General features: G+C 36.1%; 2 protein-coding genes across 2 annotated transcripts; one reads left to right on the top strand and one right to left on the bottom strand.

Moving 5' to 3' along the window:
• Positions 1–374: 374 nt before the first annotated feature.
• Positions 375–7,788, bottom strand: LOC137402838 (glutamine-rich protein 2-like). The gene is made up of 2 exons (XM_068089347.1): positions 7,711–7,788; positions 375–1,499 (listed from the first exon to the last, which is right to left on the bottom strand). The coding sequence occupies exons 1-2, from the start codon at positions 7,786–7,788 to the stop codon at positions 375–377; spliced, it is 1,203 nt and encodes a 400-aa protein (XP_067945448.1).
• A 203-nt stretch (positions 7,789–7,991) lies between these two features.
• Positions 7,992–13,628, top strand: LOC137402837 (uncharacterized). The gene is made up of 5 exons (XM_068089346.1): positions 7,992–8,098; positions 8,535–8,908; positions 10,756–10,841; positions 12,712–12,855; positions 13,246–13,628. Exons 1-5 carry the CDS (start codon positions 7,992–7,994, stop codon positions 13,339–13,341), a joined length of 807 nt encoding a protein of 268 aa, XP_067945447.1. The 3' UTR covers positions 13,342–13,628.
• The last annotated feature ends 3,207 nt before the right edge of the window (positions 13,629–16,835 follow it).

The following is a 16,835-nucleotide window of genomic DNA, read 5'->3' as shown; positions in this document are numbered from 1 at the left end:
ACTGCATCGGGTGTATGTATAAATGAGATAGTATCTGAAGCGTGAGAATAGATTTACGAAATAGGAGTCTAACTGCATTCGTTTTCGATATTTCAACTTCTAGAAATGTTGACAAAATGCTTGTTAAGCGCATTACCCAATGAGCGTTTTCGGGTATCAGTTTCTGATGACATATCTGGGTTAGTGTTATTTTGTTAGTGTTGCGCATAACTTGCTACAGCTTCTTGCTTTGCTTATCGTTTGCTTTTTACACTGAAACTAAGTTAGAAATTTAAAGTTTCTTATGTTTACGTATCAGATTTGCCGTGTAATTTCCCTGTTTTTTATATTCGTTCCAAAAGTGCTTGTAAGTTTACCTCTCTTTTCCATATTTTTCAGAATTTCGCTGTCTGACCAGGAGAAATAGTTGAGGACTCGATCTGACCAGGAGAAATAGTTGAGGACTCGATCTGACCAGGAGAAATAGTTGAGGACTCGATCTGACCAGGAGGAAGAGTTGAGGACTCGATCTGACCAGGAGAAATAGTTGAGGACTCGATCTGACCAGGAGGAAGAGTTGAGGACTCGATCTGACCAGGAGAAATAGTTGAGGACTCGATCTGACCAGGAGGAAGAGTTGAGGACTCGATCTGACCAGGAGAAATAGTTGAGGACTCGATCTGACCAGGAGTAATAGTTGAGGACTCGATCTGACCAGGAGAAATAGTTGAGGACTCGATCTGACCAGGAGAAATAGTTGAGGACTCGATCTGACCAGGAGGAAGAGTTGAGGACTCGATCTGACCAGGAGTAATAGTTGAGGACTCGATCTGACCAGGAGTAATAGTTGAGGACTCGATCTGACCAGGAGAAATAGTTGAGGACTCGATCTGACCAGGAGAAATAGTTGAGGACTCGATCTGACCAGGAGAAAGAGTTGAGGACTCGATCTGACCAGGAGAAATAGTTGAGGACTCGATCTGACCAGGAGAAATAGTTGAGGACTCGATCTGACCAGGAGTAATAGTTGAGGACTCGATCTGACCAGGAGGAAGAGTTGAGGACTCGATCTGACCAGGAGGAAGAGTTGAGGACTCGATCTGACCAGGAGGAAGAGTTGAGGACTCGATCTGACCAGGAGAAATAGTTGAGGACTCGATCTGACCAGGAGTAATAGTTGAGGACTCGATCTGACCAGGAGGAAGAGTTGAGGACTCGATCTGACCAGGAGGAAGAGTTGAGGACTCGATCTGACCAGGAGGAAGAGTTGAGGACTCGATCTGACCAGGAGAAATAGTTGAGGACTCGATCTGACCAGGAGTAATAGTTGAGGACTCGATCTGACCAGGAGGAAGAGTTGAGGACTCGATCTGACCAGGAGGAAGAGTTGAGGACTCGATCTGACCAGGAGGAAGAGTTGAGGACTCGATCTGACCAGGAGAAATAGTTGAGGACTCGATCTGACCAGGAGAAATAGTTGAGGACTCGATCTGACCAGGAGAAATAGTTGAGGACTCGATCTTTAAGTGATGCAAGATAATTGAGTTCAGAGAAGTAAATGAATGTGACAAGTCTATAGCCAGACAGCTCTTTTCAATTCTTCTTAAAAAGCTCGAGTTGAGAAGCTTTTCCAGGCAAAACATGTTAGTTTTTGACGTGTTTAGGGCCTGTAGTTGAGGCGAACTTGGGGGAGGTACAAAAATTAGATAATGATCAGTCATACCAGTCTGAGTACACCTGATTGATGAATGTTATCTGATTTTGTTGTGTATATGTGGTCAATAAGTAAATGAGATTTTTTTCTGGACTCGAGTGTTTTGTTGGACTAACTGAACCAGATCCAGTTGTTTTAAAATATAAAGTTTAATATTGGGTGCATTTAGATTTATATTAAGGTCACCTAGGATAATAAGGTCATTACAGGTGTCTTTACAATCTGCTATATAATTTTCAAATGTGTCTGATCATGTAACAGAAAGATTGGGAGGCCAATAAACCACTGAGGTGAGAAATGGTTTCGAGTATGGTTAAAAAAGTTTTATACTAATAGATTCCGGTAGAATTTTATCAAGATTAGGTAGCAAAATGAAGTCGATAGAAGAGTGAACATAGGTCAGAAACCGCTTTAACACCGCGTAACGGGGTGCAACCACGTTACCGTGAACAATGCGAGCTAGAAGATAAAGTAAGTTGAATATATACATGTATATTGTTTCAGGTAGTGTAATATAGCTCAAAATTGCTTTGTGCTAGCTGATGTTACAAACTCTACTGGACCACCAAAATAATTGTAGGCTTAGTGAATTTATAAGGGTGAACAAATCACCAAGTACTCCTCATACAATAGCAATAATGATGAACCACTATTACATAAAATGCTGCCACACTGTACTTTTCGCGATTAGATTTCTTGCCTAGGTATCGAACTGGAACTGATTGTACGATTCCTAGCTACTTTCTCAAACCCGGTAGCTTAATAGTTGCCGCCTGCTGCAATGAACCTCGGTATCTATCTGTTTCTTGGGTGCTTTCATCATTTTAAATGGCATTCTATGAAGTTTACAGCGATAATTTTTAGACTGTCTATACAAGCCGCACTCCAAATTTTAAATAAAACTTTAGGTTTATAGGTGCGGATTATACATGGGGATTTACGATGTATTGAAAAATGTACTCACAGAATTTTCTGGTAAAATGGGTATGTTGTATCCTAAGTCTTCCATCAAATAATTTTTATTTTGTTTTACTTTTTCCATAACCCATTAATTTAACAAAGATGTAGTGACTAACTAGTAACAGGCAAAGCAGTCAAAGACTACCATCAACTATTATTTGGCCATAATTTTAGTAATAAACCAAATGCAAAGGAGGACTGTGTTTTTATGACTGTTGTCCTTGATTTAAGTAGACGTAACGAATTTGGTTTTACACTAAGGTGTTATGGTATGTACATTTGTTTAGTGAGAGCGCTCTCCCACCATCACTTTATACAGGTCTAAAGTAACATATACGCAAGATGTACTCTCAAACTTAACCTGAGTTATATATATGAGCAATCTTTATTGTGCTAATCAATAGTCATATTTTACAACATGTTTTCCACAAGGTACCACAGCGAGTAAACTAACTAAAAAGCAGTGTGCAACAGCAACATAAAAGAGAGTAACACAAAGAAACTAAAGCCTAACTAAAAAGCTAATGAATAGCTTAACTAATATGGTAATGTTGGAACTGAATGCATAAAATATGTAAAAAGCTTGAGGATTGATATGAGTGTTGTTTAAACAAAAAAGTGGACAAATAATAGCTCTGTGAAAATAGTATGCATATCTATGACAACAAACTTAGTTATAAAAAGTTCTACAGTTCTACCTCTATGTAAAATGGTACAACTTTACATAGTACTGACAATATACAACTTCTTATGCGAGTGTCTATGGTGCGAGTGCCCACAATATGAAACCTCAGGCTCTTCAATATATCACAAGATGAGTGCTACAAGACACACCTAATCTCTCAGGTGAACTCTGCAGTATGAACATAGTTCCATCATATTGTTCATTAGCAAATTTTAACATCATCTGTTTATATGGCAGACGTGTTATATTCCCTCCGCCCAAAGTTCAACTTCGCAGCTTGTATCACAGCTTGTATGAACATACGTAGACTATATTAATTCTTTCAGTTGAAAATATAATATATATATAATATATATATAATATATATATATATAATATATATATATAATATATATTTTTTAACTCTGCAACATTATTACTCCCTTTGGTGTGAGCATTTACATTGTCATTAGTTTACGATAAGGCAGCTACACTTTTTCAGTAATTCAACGTAACTGCACAGGTTGCCTTTTATATATTATTAGTGCTAGCCCAGATCATGAGAATATTAACTCAAGACATTAATACTGCTAGCCCAGCATCACACGTATTCCACGCTAAAAAGTCGCTATTTGATTCATTATTTTGAATAGCCAGCAATTGCTTATAAAACAACATTATGTAAAGCGGTCATAGCTGGTTACTTTCTTGAGAAATAAAACTAAATGCAAAATCAAACTTGGAAGTAGTTTTTGTTAATTTTTTTCTATAGTCTCTTTCCAAGGAATATGTACACTTAATGGTTTGGTACGTACGTCACCGAGTTCTCACTCTGTCACTCAGTTTCTTTAAGTACCGTAGACATAGACCTACTAAATATACAGTATAGTTAATAGGGCTATGATCGTAGACGAGTTTAATTAGTTCGTCAAATAGTTTAATAAAAACAATTGAAGAATTTTAAAATATGTGATACCATATTTTTATAATTTAATCGGCGGTTATTCTACTGGTTATATATTATGTGTTTTATAATGCTGCCTATTAAAATAGAGAGAAGGGTATTTCTAAACTGGGGTCAACATTTCAGACTATATTTAGAAATCATTTGTGAAATAACAGGCTCGCTGGTTGTGATGAGTTTATCAGGTACATTTTTAGAACTAAGCCATGCAATAACCTTGCAAAGCAATTTGAGTGCCATGACTAAAGCTCTCAAGAGACTTTCTACGGCTGGTTTAATAATCACTGCTGCCTCTCATCTCCACAAATAGATTTAATTACCTGAGAAGCTACGAAAGCTGCCAGCTAATCACAAAGGGAATACGACAAGCCTTTAGAACCTGCATGGAGCTCTCTATTGACAAGTTAGAATAATAGATACTATCTGTGATGAAATAGGTTAGGATTGAAACTTTGCTTTCTTTTTCATCTCTCCAATCAGCTCGCTGATGAAGGTTTTCGTAGCACTTAATTAGAAATGCTGAGTAATATCTTATAGCGTCTACTGGTTTCAACTGTTTGTAGATTTGATGTAAGAATTATTAGTTTCTTCTATTTAAACATTTTTAAACCTTGTAAGTCGGCAACTTTGCAAGTTCAACTTATTTGGGTGGGCAACCCCAACATTACCAGTCTGTGTAATCACTTTGTCAATGCGCCTAGTACTCTAACTGGCAGAGCTGCCATTTCCTTTTAGCCGTTCTTCTTCCTGCTTTCTCCTCCCTTTTCACTTGCACTACTTCTCTCTCTTTCCATTTCTTTCTCCACCATCGTTTCTCTTTTCCTTGTCCTTCTCTTTTCCTCCCTTTCCCATGCTCTCTCTACTTTTCTTCTTTACTCCCTTTCTCTATTTCCACCCTTTTTTACCACCCCCTTATCATCCCTAGTCTTCTTCTCGCTTTCATCTACTTATTCTTCTTTCCTCTCTCCTATCTTATCTTTTCCCTAGACTTACACTACTGCTCACTTATGCTTTCCCTACAATCTCCAACTTTTTTCATTCTCAACACTTTTTTTTAATTTTTTGTCCCACTTTTTCCCTTTTGTTTTAAAAAACCTCCCTCCTTCGTGATCTTTTCATCTATATGTCTTTCTATCTATTTGTCATTTAAACACAGTTGCTATAAAGTGTTGCTGTGACAAATCCTAAACGCTGAACAATATTCTGTGACTATCTATTTTTATTTTATTCATGAACCACATATATTATACAATATATATAGTACAAGTTTATTATGTAACCTCTATTTGGTGTTACAGTGAAGACTTGATAACCCGTTGGAAAGGCTCATAGGAGATTGTGAACAGATAGAAACAAAGGCAGCAGTGGAAGGCGCCATCGACTGAATTTGCTATCATGTCCAAGGTTGAATATTTTGAAATCTAACGAGCTATAAAATAAACTAGGTTGCACTATACCTATCAATTATAAAGCCTATGATTAATAACGTATAATATATCATAAAAATTAAGAATTATTGTCTCGTGATATTTATAGACCGAATTTATTCCTTGAATCATTGAGTCCATAGAACTCTTTGAATTGAACAAGAACTCTAGAAGTAAGCCTAACAAATGCGATGAAACAAAGTTTCAAGTTGAACAGTCAGGAACTTATAACTGAATCATCAGAAATAAAAAAAATCTATTATGTCAAAAAAGTTGCAATTTGAAGTGCATAGGTTGTTTAACAACTGATATTTTGATACTCATCTGATGTGTTAGCCTCAAGAGTGTCAGATTGAAGTTAAGGCTTTTGTGACATCAAATAGCAGGTTATCTTAGGAACATCTGCTTTCACCTCTTCTATTCATTATATCACTGCATATTCTCTTGACAGTTCAATAGAAGGTCACGGGAGGATTGTCCGACAGCAGATGTATTAAGCACGGACAGATAAACAGGTATCAGCACTGCCTCAGAGGAGGACTACGCATCTAAACAGGTAAACCAATTCGTTCATATTCTCTTACTAGTTGATGGCAGTCTTTGACTGCTGTGCCTGTTATCAGTTAGTCACTGCATCTTTGTTAAATTAATGGGTTATGGAAAAATAAAACAAAATGAAAATTATTTGATGAGAGATTTGAGGTGTAACATAACCAATTTACCAGAGAATTCTGTGAGTTTACTGAGGTTCATTTTTCAATACACCGTAAATCTTCATGTATACTCCGCACCCATAAACCTAGAGTTTTATTTTAAAGTTTGGGGTGCGGCTTGTATAAACAGTCTAAAAATTATATTTGTAAACTTTTTACTCTGTTTAGGGTTAAGGTACTTTTTAGAATGAGCAAAAGCTAAAAATAAATTATTCAACAATAAAACTTCAGGAAATATCCGGTACTTGTGCTCATGCAATGAGGTCATTAGTGGTGGTCACTGTCATGTGACATCTGTAGCACTGTCATGTGACATCTCTAGTGCTGTCATGTGACATCTCTAGTAATGTCATGTGACATCTCTAATGCTGTCATGTGACATATCTAGTGCTGTCATGTGACATCTTTAGTGCCGTCATGTGACATCTTTAGTGCTGTCATGCGACATCTCAAGGGCTGTCAGGTGATATCTTTGGCGCTTGATTCCATTCATCAGGTCACCTTTCATTGATGTAAAAAAACTGCGGCAGCATTTTAGTTGGCACCCTAGTTTCCAAACGTAAATTCACAACTTAAATTTAAATGCGACATCATATTTGGCCGTTCACGGTGACAAAAGGTGTAGGTTAGTTTTGTACTTGTACTTGTTTACTGTGGCTTGCTGAAGGCATAACACTTTCTCCACAAAGGTGAGAACACTCACTGGTCGATAGTCACTTTTTCAGCCAACACATGTGTATGATGAGAAATAGAGATGGTGAACTTGGCAATTAACTCACATGGGTTAAAGTAAGTTTATTAAATGAATAGAAAATCAGCGAGTGAGGCTAATACACGCTATATACCTATAAATAAAAAATACCTTTAAAAATTTGAGTTGCGACCTATACATGGTGGCGGCTTACACACACGGATTTACCGCACCCATCACCTGCAAAAAACTTCCGACTTCCCTTCTCAAATCTACCTACACCAAACTTTTCTTTCCTTATATAAATTATTCTAGAGAATGTGAAACGCTGTTAACTAACACAGAAATGTTGACCGGTAAAATCTCTGCTAAGCTCTTCTATTGGTTAGTTTGTAGCTTTTCGGTAAGAAAGCAGAAAACCATTGTCTAGCAGCCCTGACTTTGAGGCTGCCAAGTAAATAAAAATATTTAGAAAACAACTGTAGTTACCAAGCCAGTCATAACATGAAAGTTGTTCAACTTTTTCTGCTCTATTCTTGGAACCCACTAATCTTCATTGAATCTTATTTTCTCATTTGGCAAGTGCTCCACTACTTACCAGAGTTGTCTGCCCAATATCTCTAGCTATGCACTTGATTACCTTTGCCTTGTGTTGGCCTGGAATGTCATGAGTCATATATAGGTCTCACCCGCTGGTCCACACTGTGTGACCGTAGAGCCCTTGCTAGGTCCATTGCTTGAATGGCCCTTTTTACCTTAATCAACTGCCTGTAAACAGCCAGTGAAATGACTCAATAAAACCGCAACAAATATATCTGCTATTAACATCAGTAACTTGCTGTTTGAAGACTTCAATATGTTTCCTTTTTTCAATCTAGTATGAAGAAATTTACTTCAAGCCGTTACAGTGACTGCACAACCAGAACAGGAGATCTAACAATACCAGAAGGTCGTAGACAAGTTGGTGCTGAGCAACTGAACATAAGGTAATTTACAAAGATTTAGTCTGTGAATTTGATAAGTGTAAACAGGTGACAACAGGCAACAGGCAGCAACAGCCAGTAGCATAGAAAGGATTGGTGAAGACTTTAAATAGGTATGTCATTGCTGTAGATTTAGGCACCAGCACAATTGCGTTTCAGATGGAGCATTTTTGAAGATCAAAAATGTTTTATGGGTACTGGTGGTCATTAGTGGTCGACTAACTGTCTAAGCACATCGCTTCTGGAAATATCAAGAGCTATATCTTATTACCAGATTTTTCATAAACTTTTATAAAAGCTCCAAATATGTTATATATGATAAATATATTTAACAAGAAGATATTTGCTCATGCTGTGAAAATCTGTGTAAATGATGATGTCCTGTGTGAATCGATACAGGTCCTGTGTGAATGATGATGTCCTGTGTGAATCGATACAGGTCGAATGAGACTAGAAGCAGGAGCAAAGAGAGGAGATCACCTGTAAAAATAAAAACCTCATATTTACTACCAAATCCAAGTGAGTTTGTTGCCTGCGCTCGGCCTAAGAGCTCGAGACTTGTGAGTGGGACTCCGTCATACCTCCCGATAGTTCTCTTAGCTCCATCGCAAGGCCGATCTTCTTCCGTATCCCCTAACCGCATGAGAAGACACAACTACGAGCGAATAGAAGAAATACACCCTAGTGGGAGAGTTTCGAGTCGTCGAGCGTCTACCTCAAGAAAAGAAATGGACTCCTCCAAGTCGTGTGCCCGATATGGACTTTTTGGTCCCAATGTTGCTCCATTTTGGGAGTATTACACAACGATTCCAGGTGGGCAGACGTCTATCGAAATTTATTGTAGGATATCCTAATTGTTTAACTTGACCACCCAAATGAATTTCTATTTTGTACCAAATACTTTAGCAATTTTAGTCAGCAACTATGCAGCATCAGAATTGTCAACAGCTGCTGCCAACTGTCAATACCTGCTGCCAACTGTCAACACCTGCTGCTATTACTATTTTCTACCAAATGCGCTCAAGCCATGCCGGAAAGCAGAACCTTGCTTAGAGAATTTTACATTTACAAGACACTTTGCCCACCTTCTAATATCTCTTCGGCATGAACAACTTGATCGACTCAAATCGTAATCATTAACAACTTGATCGACTCAAATCGTAATCATTAACAACTTGATCCACTCAAATCGTAATCATTAACAACTTGATCCACTCAAATCGTAATCATTAACAACTTGATCCACTCAAGTCGTAATCATTAACAACTTGATCCACTCAAATCGTAATCATTAACAACTTGATCCGCTCAAATCGTAATCATTAACAACTTGATCAACTCAATTCGTAATCATTAACAACTTGATCCACTCAATTCGTAATCATTAATAAATTCATGTTCTTACCTATTAGCTATATCGAGACATTAGCTATGTCTCTATCGTAGCATCTGACATTAGCTATGTCTCTATCGTAGTATCTGACATTAGCTATGTCTCTATCATAGCATCTCACATTAGCTATGTCTCTATCGTAGCATCTGACATTAGCTATGTCTCTATCGTAGCATCTGACATTAGCTATGTCTCTATCGTAGCATCTGACATTAGCTATGTCTCTATCGTAGTATCTGACATTAGCTATGTCTCTATCCTAGCAACTGACATTAGCTATGTCTCTATCATAGCATCTGACATTAGCTATGTCTCTATCGTAGCATCTGACATTAGCTTTGTCTCTCGTAGCATCTGACATTAGCTTTGTCTCTCTCGTAGCATCTGACATTAGCTACGTCTCTATCGTAGCATCTGACATTAGCTATGTCTCTATCATAGCATCTGACATTAGCTATGTCTCTATCGTAGCATCTGACATTAGCTTTGTCTCTCTCGTAGCATCTGACATTAGCTATATTTCTATCGTAGCATCTGACATTAGCTATATCTCTATCGTAGCATCTGACATTAGCTATGTCTCTATCGTAGCATCTGACATTAGCTATGTCTCTATCGTAGCATCTGACAATAGCTATATTTCTATCGTAGCATCTGACATTAGCTATATCTCTATCGTAGCATCTGACATTAGCTATGTCTCTATCGTAGCATCTGACATTGGCTATGTCTCTATCGTAGCATCTGACATTGGCTATATCTCTATTAATAGTAGTAAATATAGCTAATATGTTGCTGTATCTTCTGTATCTTTGCTACTACTTTCAGCTGAGAACGATTTGGTCTATCGCATCAAATATGATTTGAAATGAAAATTGCATGTGTTCGTCGGGCAAAGTCACCTTGTAAAGCAAATGGCAGCAGTGCCCATCACTTATCTTTTCTCACATAAAGCTGCTCATCAGTTGTGCACCCGCTTAAAACTAACCAGATGACAGCTCATTTCGAGGGGGTCTCTTAAAAAGCCTCTTTTCACATGGACACCAAGTGTCATACATTATTTAAAGTAAAAACAAAGATTTCACAAGTTTTTGAATATGTTAGTGTTTACTATCCAAGCACAGCTACTGACTTTCTGCTTAGTGCCTGACTAATTATATATAAAAGAGCTAGTATTATCTAGTATTTCATTTTGCGGGGGAATGCTTAGAGATCAGAGAAATTTTAATACATTTAGTAATTTATCTGAGTTCTGTATGTCGTACAGGTCTTACCAACATCACCCCTGATATTCCAACATGGAGAGTTTCTGAATTGCAGAAGAAGAATTGTCAAGTGGTGCATCTCTATATGGTAGGGAAAGGTGACTCCACATTTTTTCTACCCACTTGTTAGGGTATACTTTTACTTTGGCTATTGAGTAGATAGTTACTAGAGCAAAAGAAAATCTTAGCATGCTCTAGTCCAGGGGTGGGCAACTGGGGGCCCAGGGCATGCTCTAGTCCAGGGTTGGGCAACTGGGGGCCCAGGGCATGCTCTAGTCCAGGGTTGGGCAACTGGGGGCCCAGGGCATGCTCTAGTCCAGGGTTGGGCAACTGGGGGCCCAGGGCATGCTCTAGTAGATTAAAAATCACTGAATATGCAGTTTCCTTATTGCTATCCATATTTGTTTTGAGCAACCTTTAATTACCAAGACAGGCCAAAACATTTGCATATTCTAAGGATGATAATGATTTGGCGCAAAGTTTTTTAACACTTCCATTTTTTCATCATAAAATAGCTTATGGCCCTCTTGACTGAGTTTATTGCAGACGAAAACAATTTTAACGAAAACCCTTTGACTAGACAATAAATTAAAACCCTATGAGTCTGTGTTGTCTCAATAACAGTCTGCAGACGTCAACCTTTAAATATGATCTCTATTGCTGGTTAGTAGTCTAATGCTGAATTAAAAATTTACTACTAACTAAAGCTAGTACTAGATGAATTCTATTGTTTATGTTATTATAGCAAACTTAAAATATTCATGAAACCTCTAGTGATAATCTTATGCTTCATATCTCAACTCAGGCTGCTAAACACAGGGCAAACGTATAAGACTACGCAATAATGTTCATAATTTCCGTTCACTTGAACTATAAAACTCAATCAGCCCAATATAGCCAACTGAAATAAAATAAAGTTTTACACCATTTTAATCTTTAAAATGTACACTTTTCTGTGATGTTATTTGAGAATAAAAATTTATTTTTCATAATTGCATAATGCAGGTGATGAGATTTGCTCAGTATTTATAAAACGTCAGCAAAAGTTGATAGATGGTAACTCTTTCTTTTAAGCTATTGTGTTAAATTTGTTGAAGTTTTCTTAAATGTTTGACGTTTCTAGTTTTCTAGCAGTAGAGATTCTGTCATTTTTGACAGTTGAAATATTTGTTTTTCAAAATAGCATTTAGTAAAAAATATTTACATGTAACAGTTACATTTAGCGACAGCCAAAGGATTGTTTTTAAAAACTAGTAAAATAAGAAAAACAGAAAATTGTGAGCATTAAAATGACACCAAGCTTTTGGTTTCTTGTCCTTTTTGAAACAAATCACAGTCTAAATATATATATCCAAGTGTTTGTTGGTTTGTTCATCGTATGTCCAGGTATAACACATGTAAATATGTATGTACATAGGTATATATAGCATGGACTTACTTCTAGCACACACAGAAGTAAACAAACGCTTTCATTTTAAGGTTAGAATAGTAAATGTTGTGTATGTTAAATAAAAGTAAATTTAAATGTAAAGGATTTGCATCCTGCTTTGCTCTCTTTTTGTAATAAAAATGATAATTTTTGTAATAGTTTTTGTTCACAGTTGTAACACACTTCTGAGAGATATTTTCCTACCAACTCACTTTTTGAAAAAGGCCTCTCAAATACTGCTGTGAGCCCGTATGTGTTTCATTTCCTGCTGCCTGTTTGTCTCATTATACCATTCAATTCCATCCAGCAATTGTCTACTATCTTGTACTCTCCTTGCAATTAGTACTATGCTGCCATCTATGCATTTTATAGCAGACTGTTTTAAACTTTCATTGCTCCATCTCCAAGGCTTTCAAGTAACTTGTTATCATAATATTTCACAAACTAATGCAGTAGTAGTAGAATGAGAACTTGCTATATGGTGTCAGTCTAGTTTACTATGTGCAGTAGTACAACCTGTTATTTGTAGAAAAAGGAGGAAGAAATAAGAAAAAGAAAAGAGTTTGAGAGAATAGAGCAAGAGAGACGAGCCTGTGTTCCTGAGTGGATGCGAGAGATTTCAGAGAGGCGAAGAGAGAAAAGACTCGTTTCAACTGTTACTAGTAGCAATCAGGTACTGACAAAGTTGATAATCTACTTGGCGAAGAAAAAAAATATTGAAGTATAAATGCAGTTTTTAGCACTTAAGATTTGGTTTTATCAAGAATACAACTAAAGCCTCAGCATTATGCCTCCCTTTTCATGCAAAACTTGCACAGATATTTATTAGAAATTGTCTTCTCATGCTAGGGTTAGACAACTCTTTGAGAATTCAAGTGATAGTGTTTCATTGTAATATTCTTTGGATGCTAATTGTTGTACATACATGTATGTAGTACTGGTGCGTGTTGCTCTATTTGCATCTCATGATTATGAAAGCATTTACACTGAAAAATAATATCATGACTAAATGCAGCTGGTTGTAAAAATGTCTAAGAAAACATGTTTATAATCACCATTTTAGCAGAAAGGAGAGCAGTTGAACAAGCCAGAATTACCTCCTTGGCAAAAAGAGCTTGTTATGAAAAGAAGGACGAGACAACAGTCTGGGAAAAATTAACACAGCAAGTCAGCTACACAAAGGAGTTATAGTTAGTACATGTGCTTCTAGTGGTCTGATTGTGTAATCCGGCATCACGTGATTGTATATATTTTATTATATTATATGTATATCATAACATAACTTATAGGTAACTTATCCACTTTGCTGAGAAAAGTCCCAATAATGAGCCCTGATTTCTTGTCATACGAACTTTATGTTGCTTTGTATTCATTTATTGAGTTGGGTGATTGCAATAGCAAACTATTTATTCAGTTATTCATAAAATATATATAAATAGCAAACTATTTACTTAATTATTTATATAATATATATTAAAGATGAAATGATAATAAAAATATTATAATAAAACTGAGCAGAACGTGGTAGGGGTTCAAGGTCAAGGTCAACTTCATGCTTCATATCTATGGTTAACAGTGAAGTCAGCATTCGCCATTCACCATTCTATGGTTAACAGCGAAGTCAGCATTCACCATTCTGTCTCCAACAGCTTTGTACTGTCTAAGAAATAGCTACAAGGTATAGTTTAACTGGCGCTGAGTTTTAGAAAACCTGAGCAGTGTGCAATTTAAATGTTCGCAACCAAGAGCCAGTATTATGTGTCAGACAGCCAACCTAGGTTTGTAGCTAGCGCTTGATTCACAGTCAGACTGTCATTTCATTAAAGAAAAGCAAACTAGCATGTGGTCTAGATGAACAAGCATGTCTGTAGATTCAGAATAACTTGAGCGGCGGTAAGTTCAAGTTCTGGTACTGAGGTAACACTGTCTAATGGAAGGAAACACAAAAATGTACTGCTGGGAACATAACGCTCAAATACTTAACAGGAACATTGCATCAGACATACTAACATCTACTAAACATATAAGCCGCTTCTTGGAAAAATAATAGCTGTGACTTTCCAGTATGTTTAGAAACATTACATACATAATATAGATATATACATGTATATGTATATGTGTTATATATAATATATATATATGTGTTATATATATAATATATATATTATATATATATATTATGTATATATGTGTTATATATATAATATATATATTATATATATTATATGTATGTGTTATATATATAATATATATTATATATATAACACATATATATATATTATATATATATAACACATATATAATTGATGTTTGAACAAGTTTTAGTCCTGCTGCTCTGTAGTGTTCAAATCAGTAGCGCATCAAGTTATAACATGACGTCGCTGACACCCAGCAGGAAAACCTTAGAAGTGAGTTATGGCAGCAGAATAAAGGAGGGCTACTAATAATCATCCTATCAACTAGTATTAGTGTCTGCAGGTAGACCGCAGGTAAGTAACTTATACCAATTGATTTGTTTTTATGTAGGAACAATGGTGGAGTCATTACTTATTAAATAAACAAAATTCAAAATTATTAAAATAAGTTGCTTTCTTCAGGATTAAAATTGTTATGGTAAAAGACCTTTTTATTTATTTTTGTGGCACCGTATATAAAACACTTTTTCTATACAAATGATTATGGGCTGCACAATAAATACATTATCTTTATTTATTGTGCATATGTACATGTTTATTTATTTATTAAATATGTGTGTATATATATATTATATATATAATTATATACACACATAATAGTAGCATACTTCTGTCATGTAATGACAATGCTTGGTATTGTTCTCATGTTTCCTGTTTCTCTGTGTATATATTATATATAGACATCTATATGTGTATTATATATATACACATATAGATAAGGTAAAAGACTGCAGGAAGAAACCTTCCTTCAAGGCAAATCATATGAATGTTAAATTCAAGCCTATCTGTGTTTTATTAATTGTTATAGCCCTTTTATGGAGTAATACATTATAATATAATATTATAATATATTATAGCTAATTCGACCATTTTAAAACCAAAATTGTACTATGTCATACGCATGAAATGTTTTAGCCCAGGATTCTTGTATGCTCTCACGCTGAAGCTCTGCAGCTAGAATAACGGGAAGATATCAGCTGTTGCCGGATTCTGTCAATGGTTATATAATACTATAGCTAGTACACTCTCTTCATCCGTTATTAGAAGGCTCATTAGCTTGCTGTTAATTAGCCTCTTTCAGCCAGCTTAGAGATGGACGCAACATGCAATGAAACTCTATTCCTCACGAGTACACAAATCCCTCGCAGACAACAAACATTGTGTCATTTTGTCATGGTTCTGCATTTTGAAAGTTTTTTATACAGAGTCATAAATCTTTCAGCTTTGCTTATATCATGGCAGTTTTATAAAAAGTGTGTGTATTCATGTTTAAAATCCACTGTCCATATTTTCATAAAAACCAGCAACATGTTCACTTTGAATTTTCATCATTTAATTTCGTTTGATCTTGTAAATACAATTACTACAGACTTACTGCGAGCATGAGATGAGACGAGCTCATTGCAGTGTAGAGTCTTTTGGGCTTGCTAAAGAGTTTCCAGGCCAGAGAAGAAATAGCTTTAATGTTTGGACAGACACCCAGAGGTCATAGAGGACTGAAGAGAAAGGTTTTACACTGACAGGAGTGTTTCTATGGGTAGCAAACAAGACTAAAGTACAATAGCGGCCTAATGGCTGACACAATATAACTTGATCTTAACTGTATTTCACGTTCTAGATAGTTCTTCTGATAACAGGTAATAGTAGGTAGTAGCATGTGCTGCAACTACTGAGAGTAATTGCTTGTACTCTTAGCGCGGGTCTTGCAGTTATCTACAGCAAATGCACCGACTCCTGACAGCGTATCCAGTGCAATCATTCAATATAATCCACAGCCTGAGAGCATAACTGGTAAAAGATATAATGACGATCTCTGCTCACATTATATGGCTATCACAAGTTATATCTATAGAAGTCTGGGCAACTTGCAGAGACTTGATGAAAAAATGATACAGGTATTCTAAAAAACAGTTCGGAAATGTTTTGAGGCGGTTGGATACCGCTTGAGGTTCCCCCTAGACATAAAATGGAGAAATCAAAAACCATTCTACAAATACTTTTCTATTTAATAAACAAGTTAAACTAGTTCTGTTGACATGAAAAATACATGTCAAAATGCCAATGAAAGAATTGAAAACTGCTCTAAGGTTGACAATAATTTTAACCTATAAAAAATGCCACCCGCCCCCTTGCTCTAGGGAGAATATTAATAAAATAATGGATGTATCTGAATATATTTTGGGTAGTCAACTGTCTACCACCAAATCTTCGCATACACAGTTGGAATATCGACAAGGATTACAGACACACCTGAAACGTAAGTGCAATTATCTTTTTCTTTTGCATTTTTATCAAGGAAAGTTTAGTTACTAACTTAAGTAAAAAAACTTTTTAATGTTTACGACCTGAAGACATCAGTTTGTTGATTAGAAATGGGAGTTTTGTACAAAAAAACTTTTAATAGCTCAAGTAAGTTCTGGTAAAATCTGGGTAGCTCCATTTGAAAATCTACAGTACC

This window comes from Watersipora subatra, chromosome 8 (genome assembly GCF_963576615.1).
Source record: "Watersipora subatra chromosome 8, tzWatSuba1.1, whole genome shotgun sequence".
In the NCBI taxonomy this organism is placed as follows: domain Eukaryota; kingdom Metazoa; phylum Bryozoa; class Gymnolaemata; order Cheilostomatida; family Watersiporidae; genus Watersipora; species Watersipora subatra.
This window is presented reverse-complemented; position numbering and strand designations above follow the sequence as displayed.

Coding starts and splice junctions, on each gene's coding strand:
- LOC137402838 (XM_068089347.1), bottom strand. CDS start 7,788: ATGACTCATGACATTCCAGGCCAACACAAGGCAAAGGTAATCAAGTGC. Junction 1,500..7,710: donor ATATTGGGCAGACAACTCTG/GTAAGTAGTGGA, acceptor CATCACTTAAAG/ATCGAGTCCTCAACTATTTC.
- LOC137402837 (XM_068089346.1), top strand. CDS start 7,992: ATGAAGAAATTTACTTCAAGCCGTTACAGTGACTGCACAACCAGAACA. Junction 8,909..10,755: donor GTATTACACAACGATTCCAG/GTGGGCAGACGT, acceptor TATGTCGTACAG/GTCTTACCAACATCACCCCT. Junction 10,842..12,711: donor AAGTGGTGCATCTCTATATG/GTAGGGAAAGGT, acceptor TGTTATTTGTAG/AAAAAGGAGGAAGAAATAAG.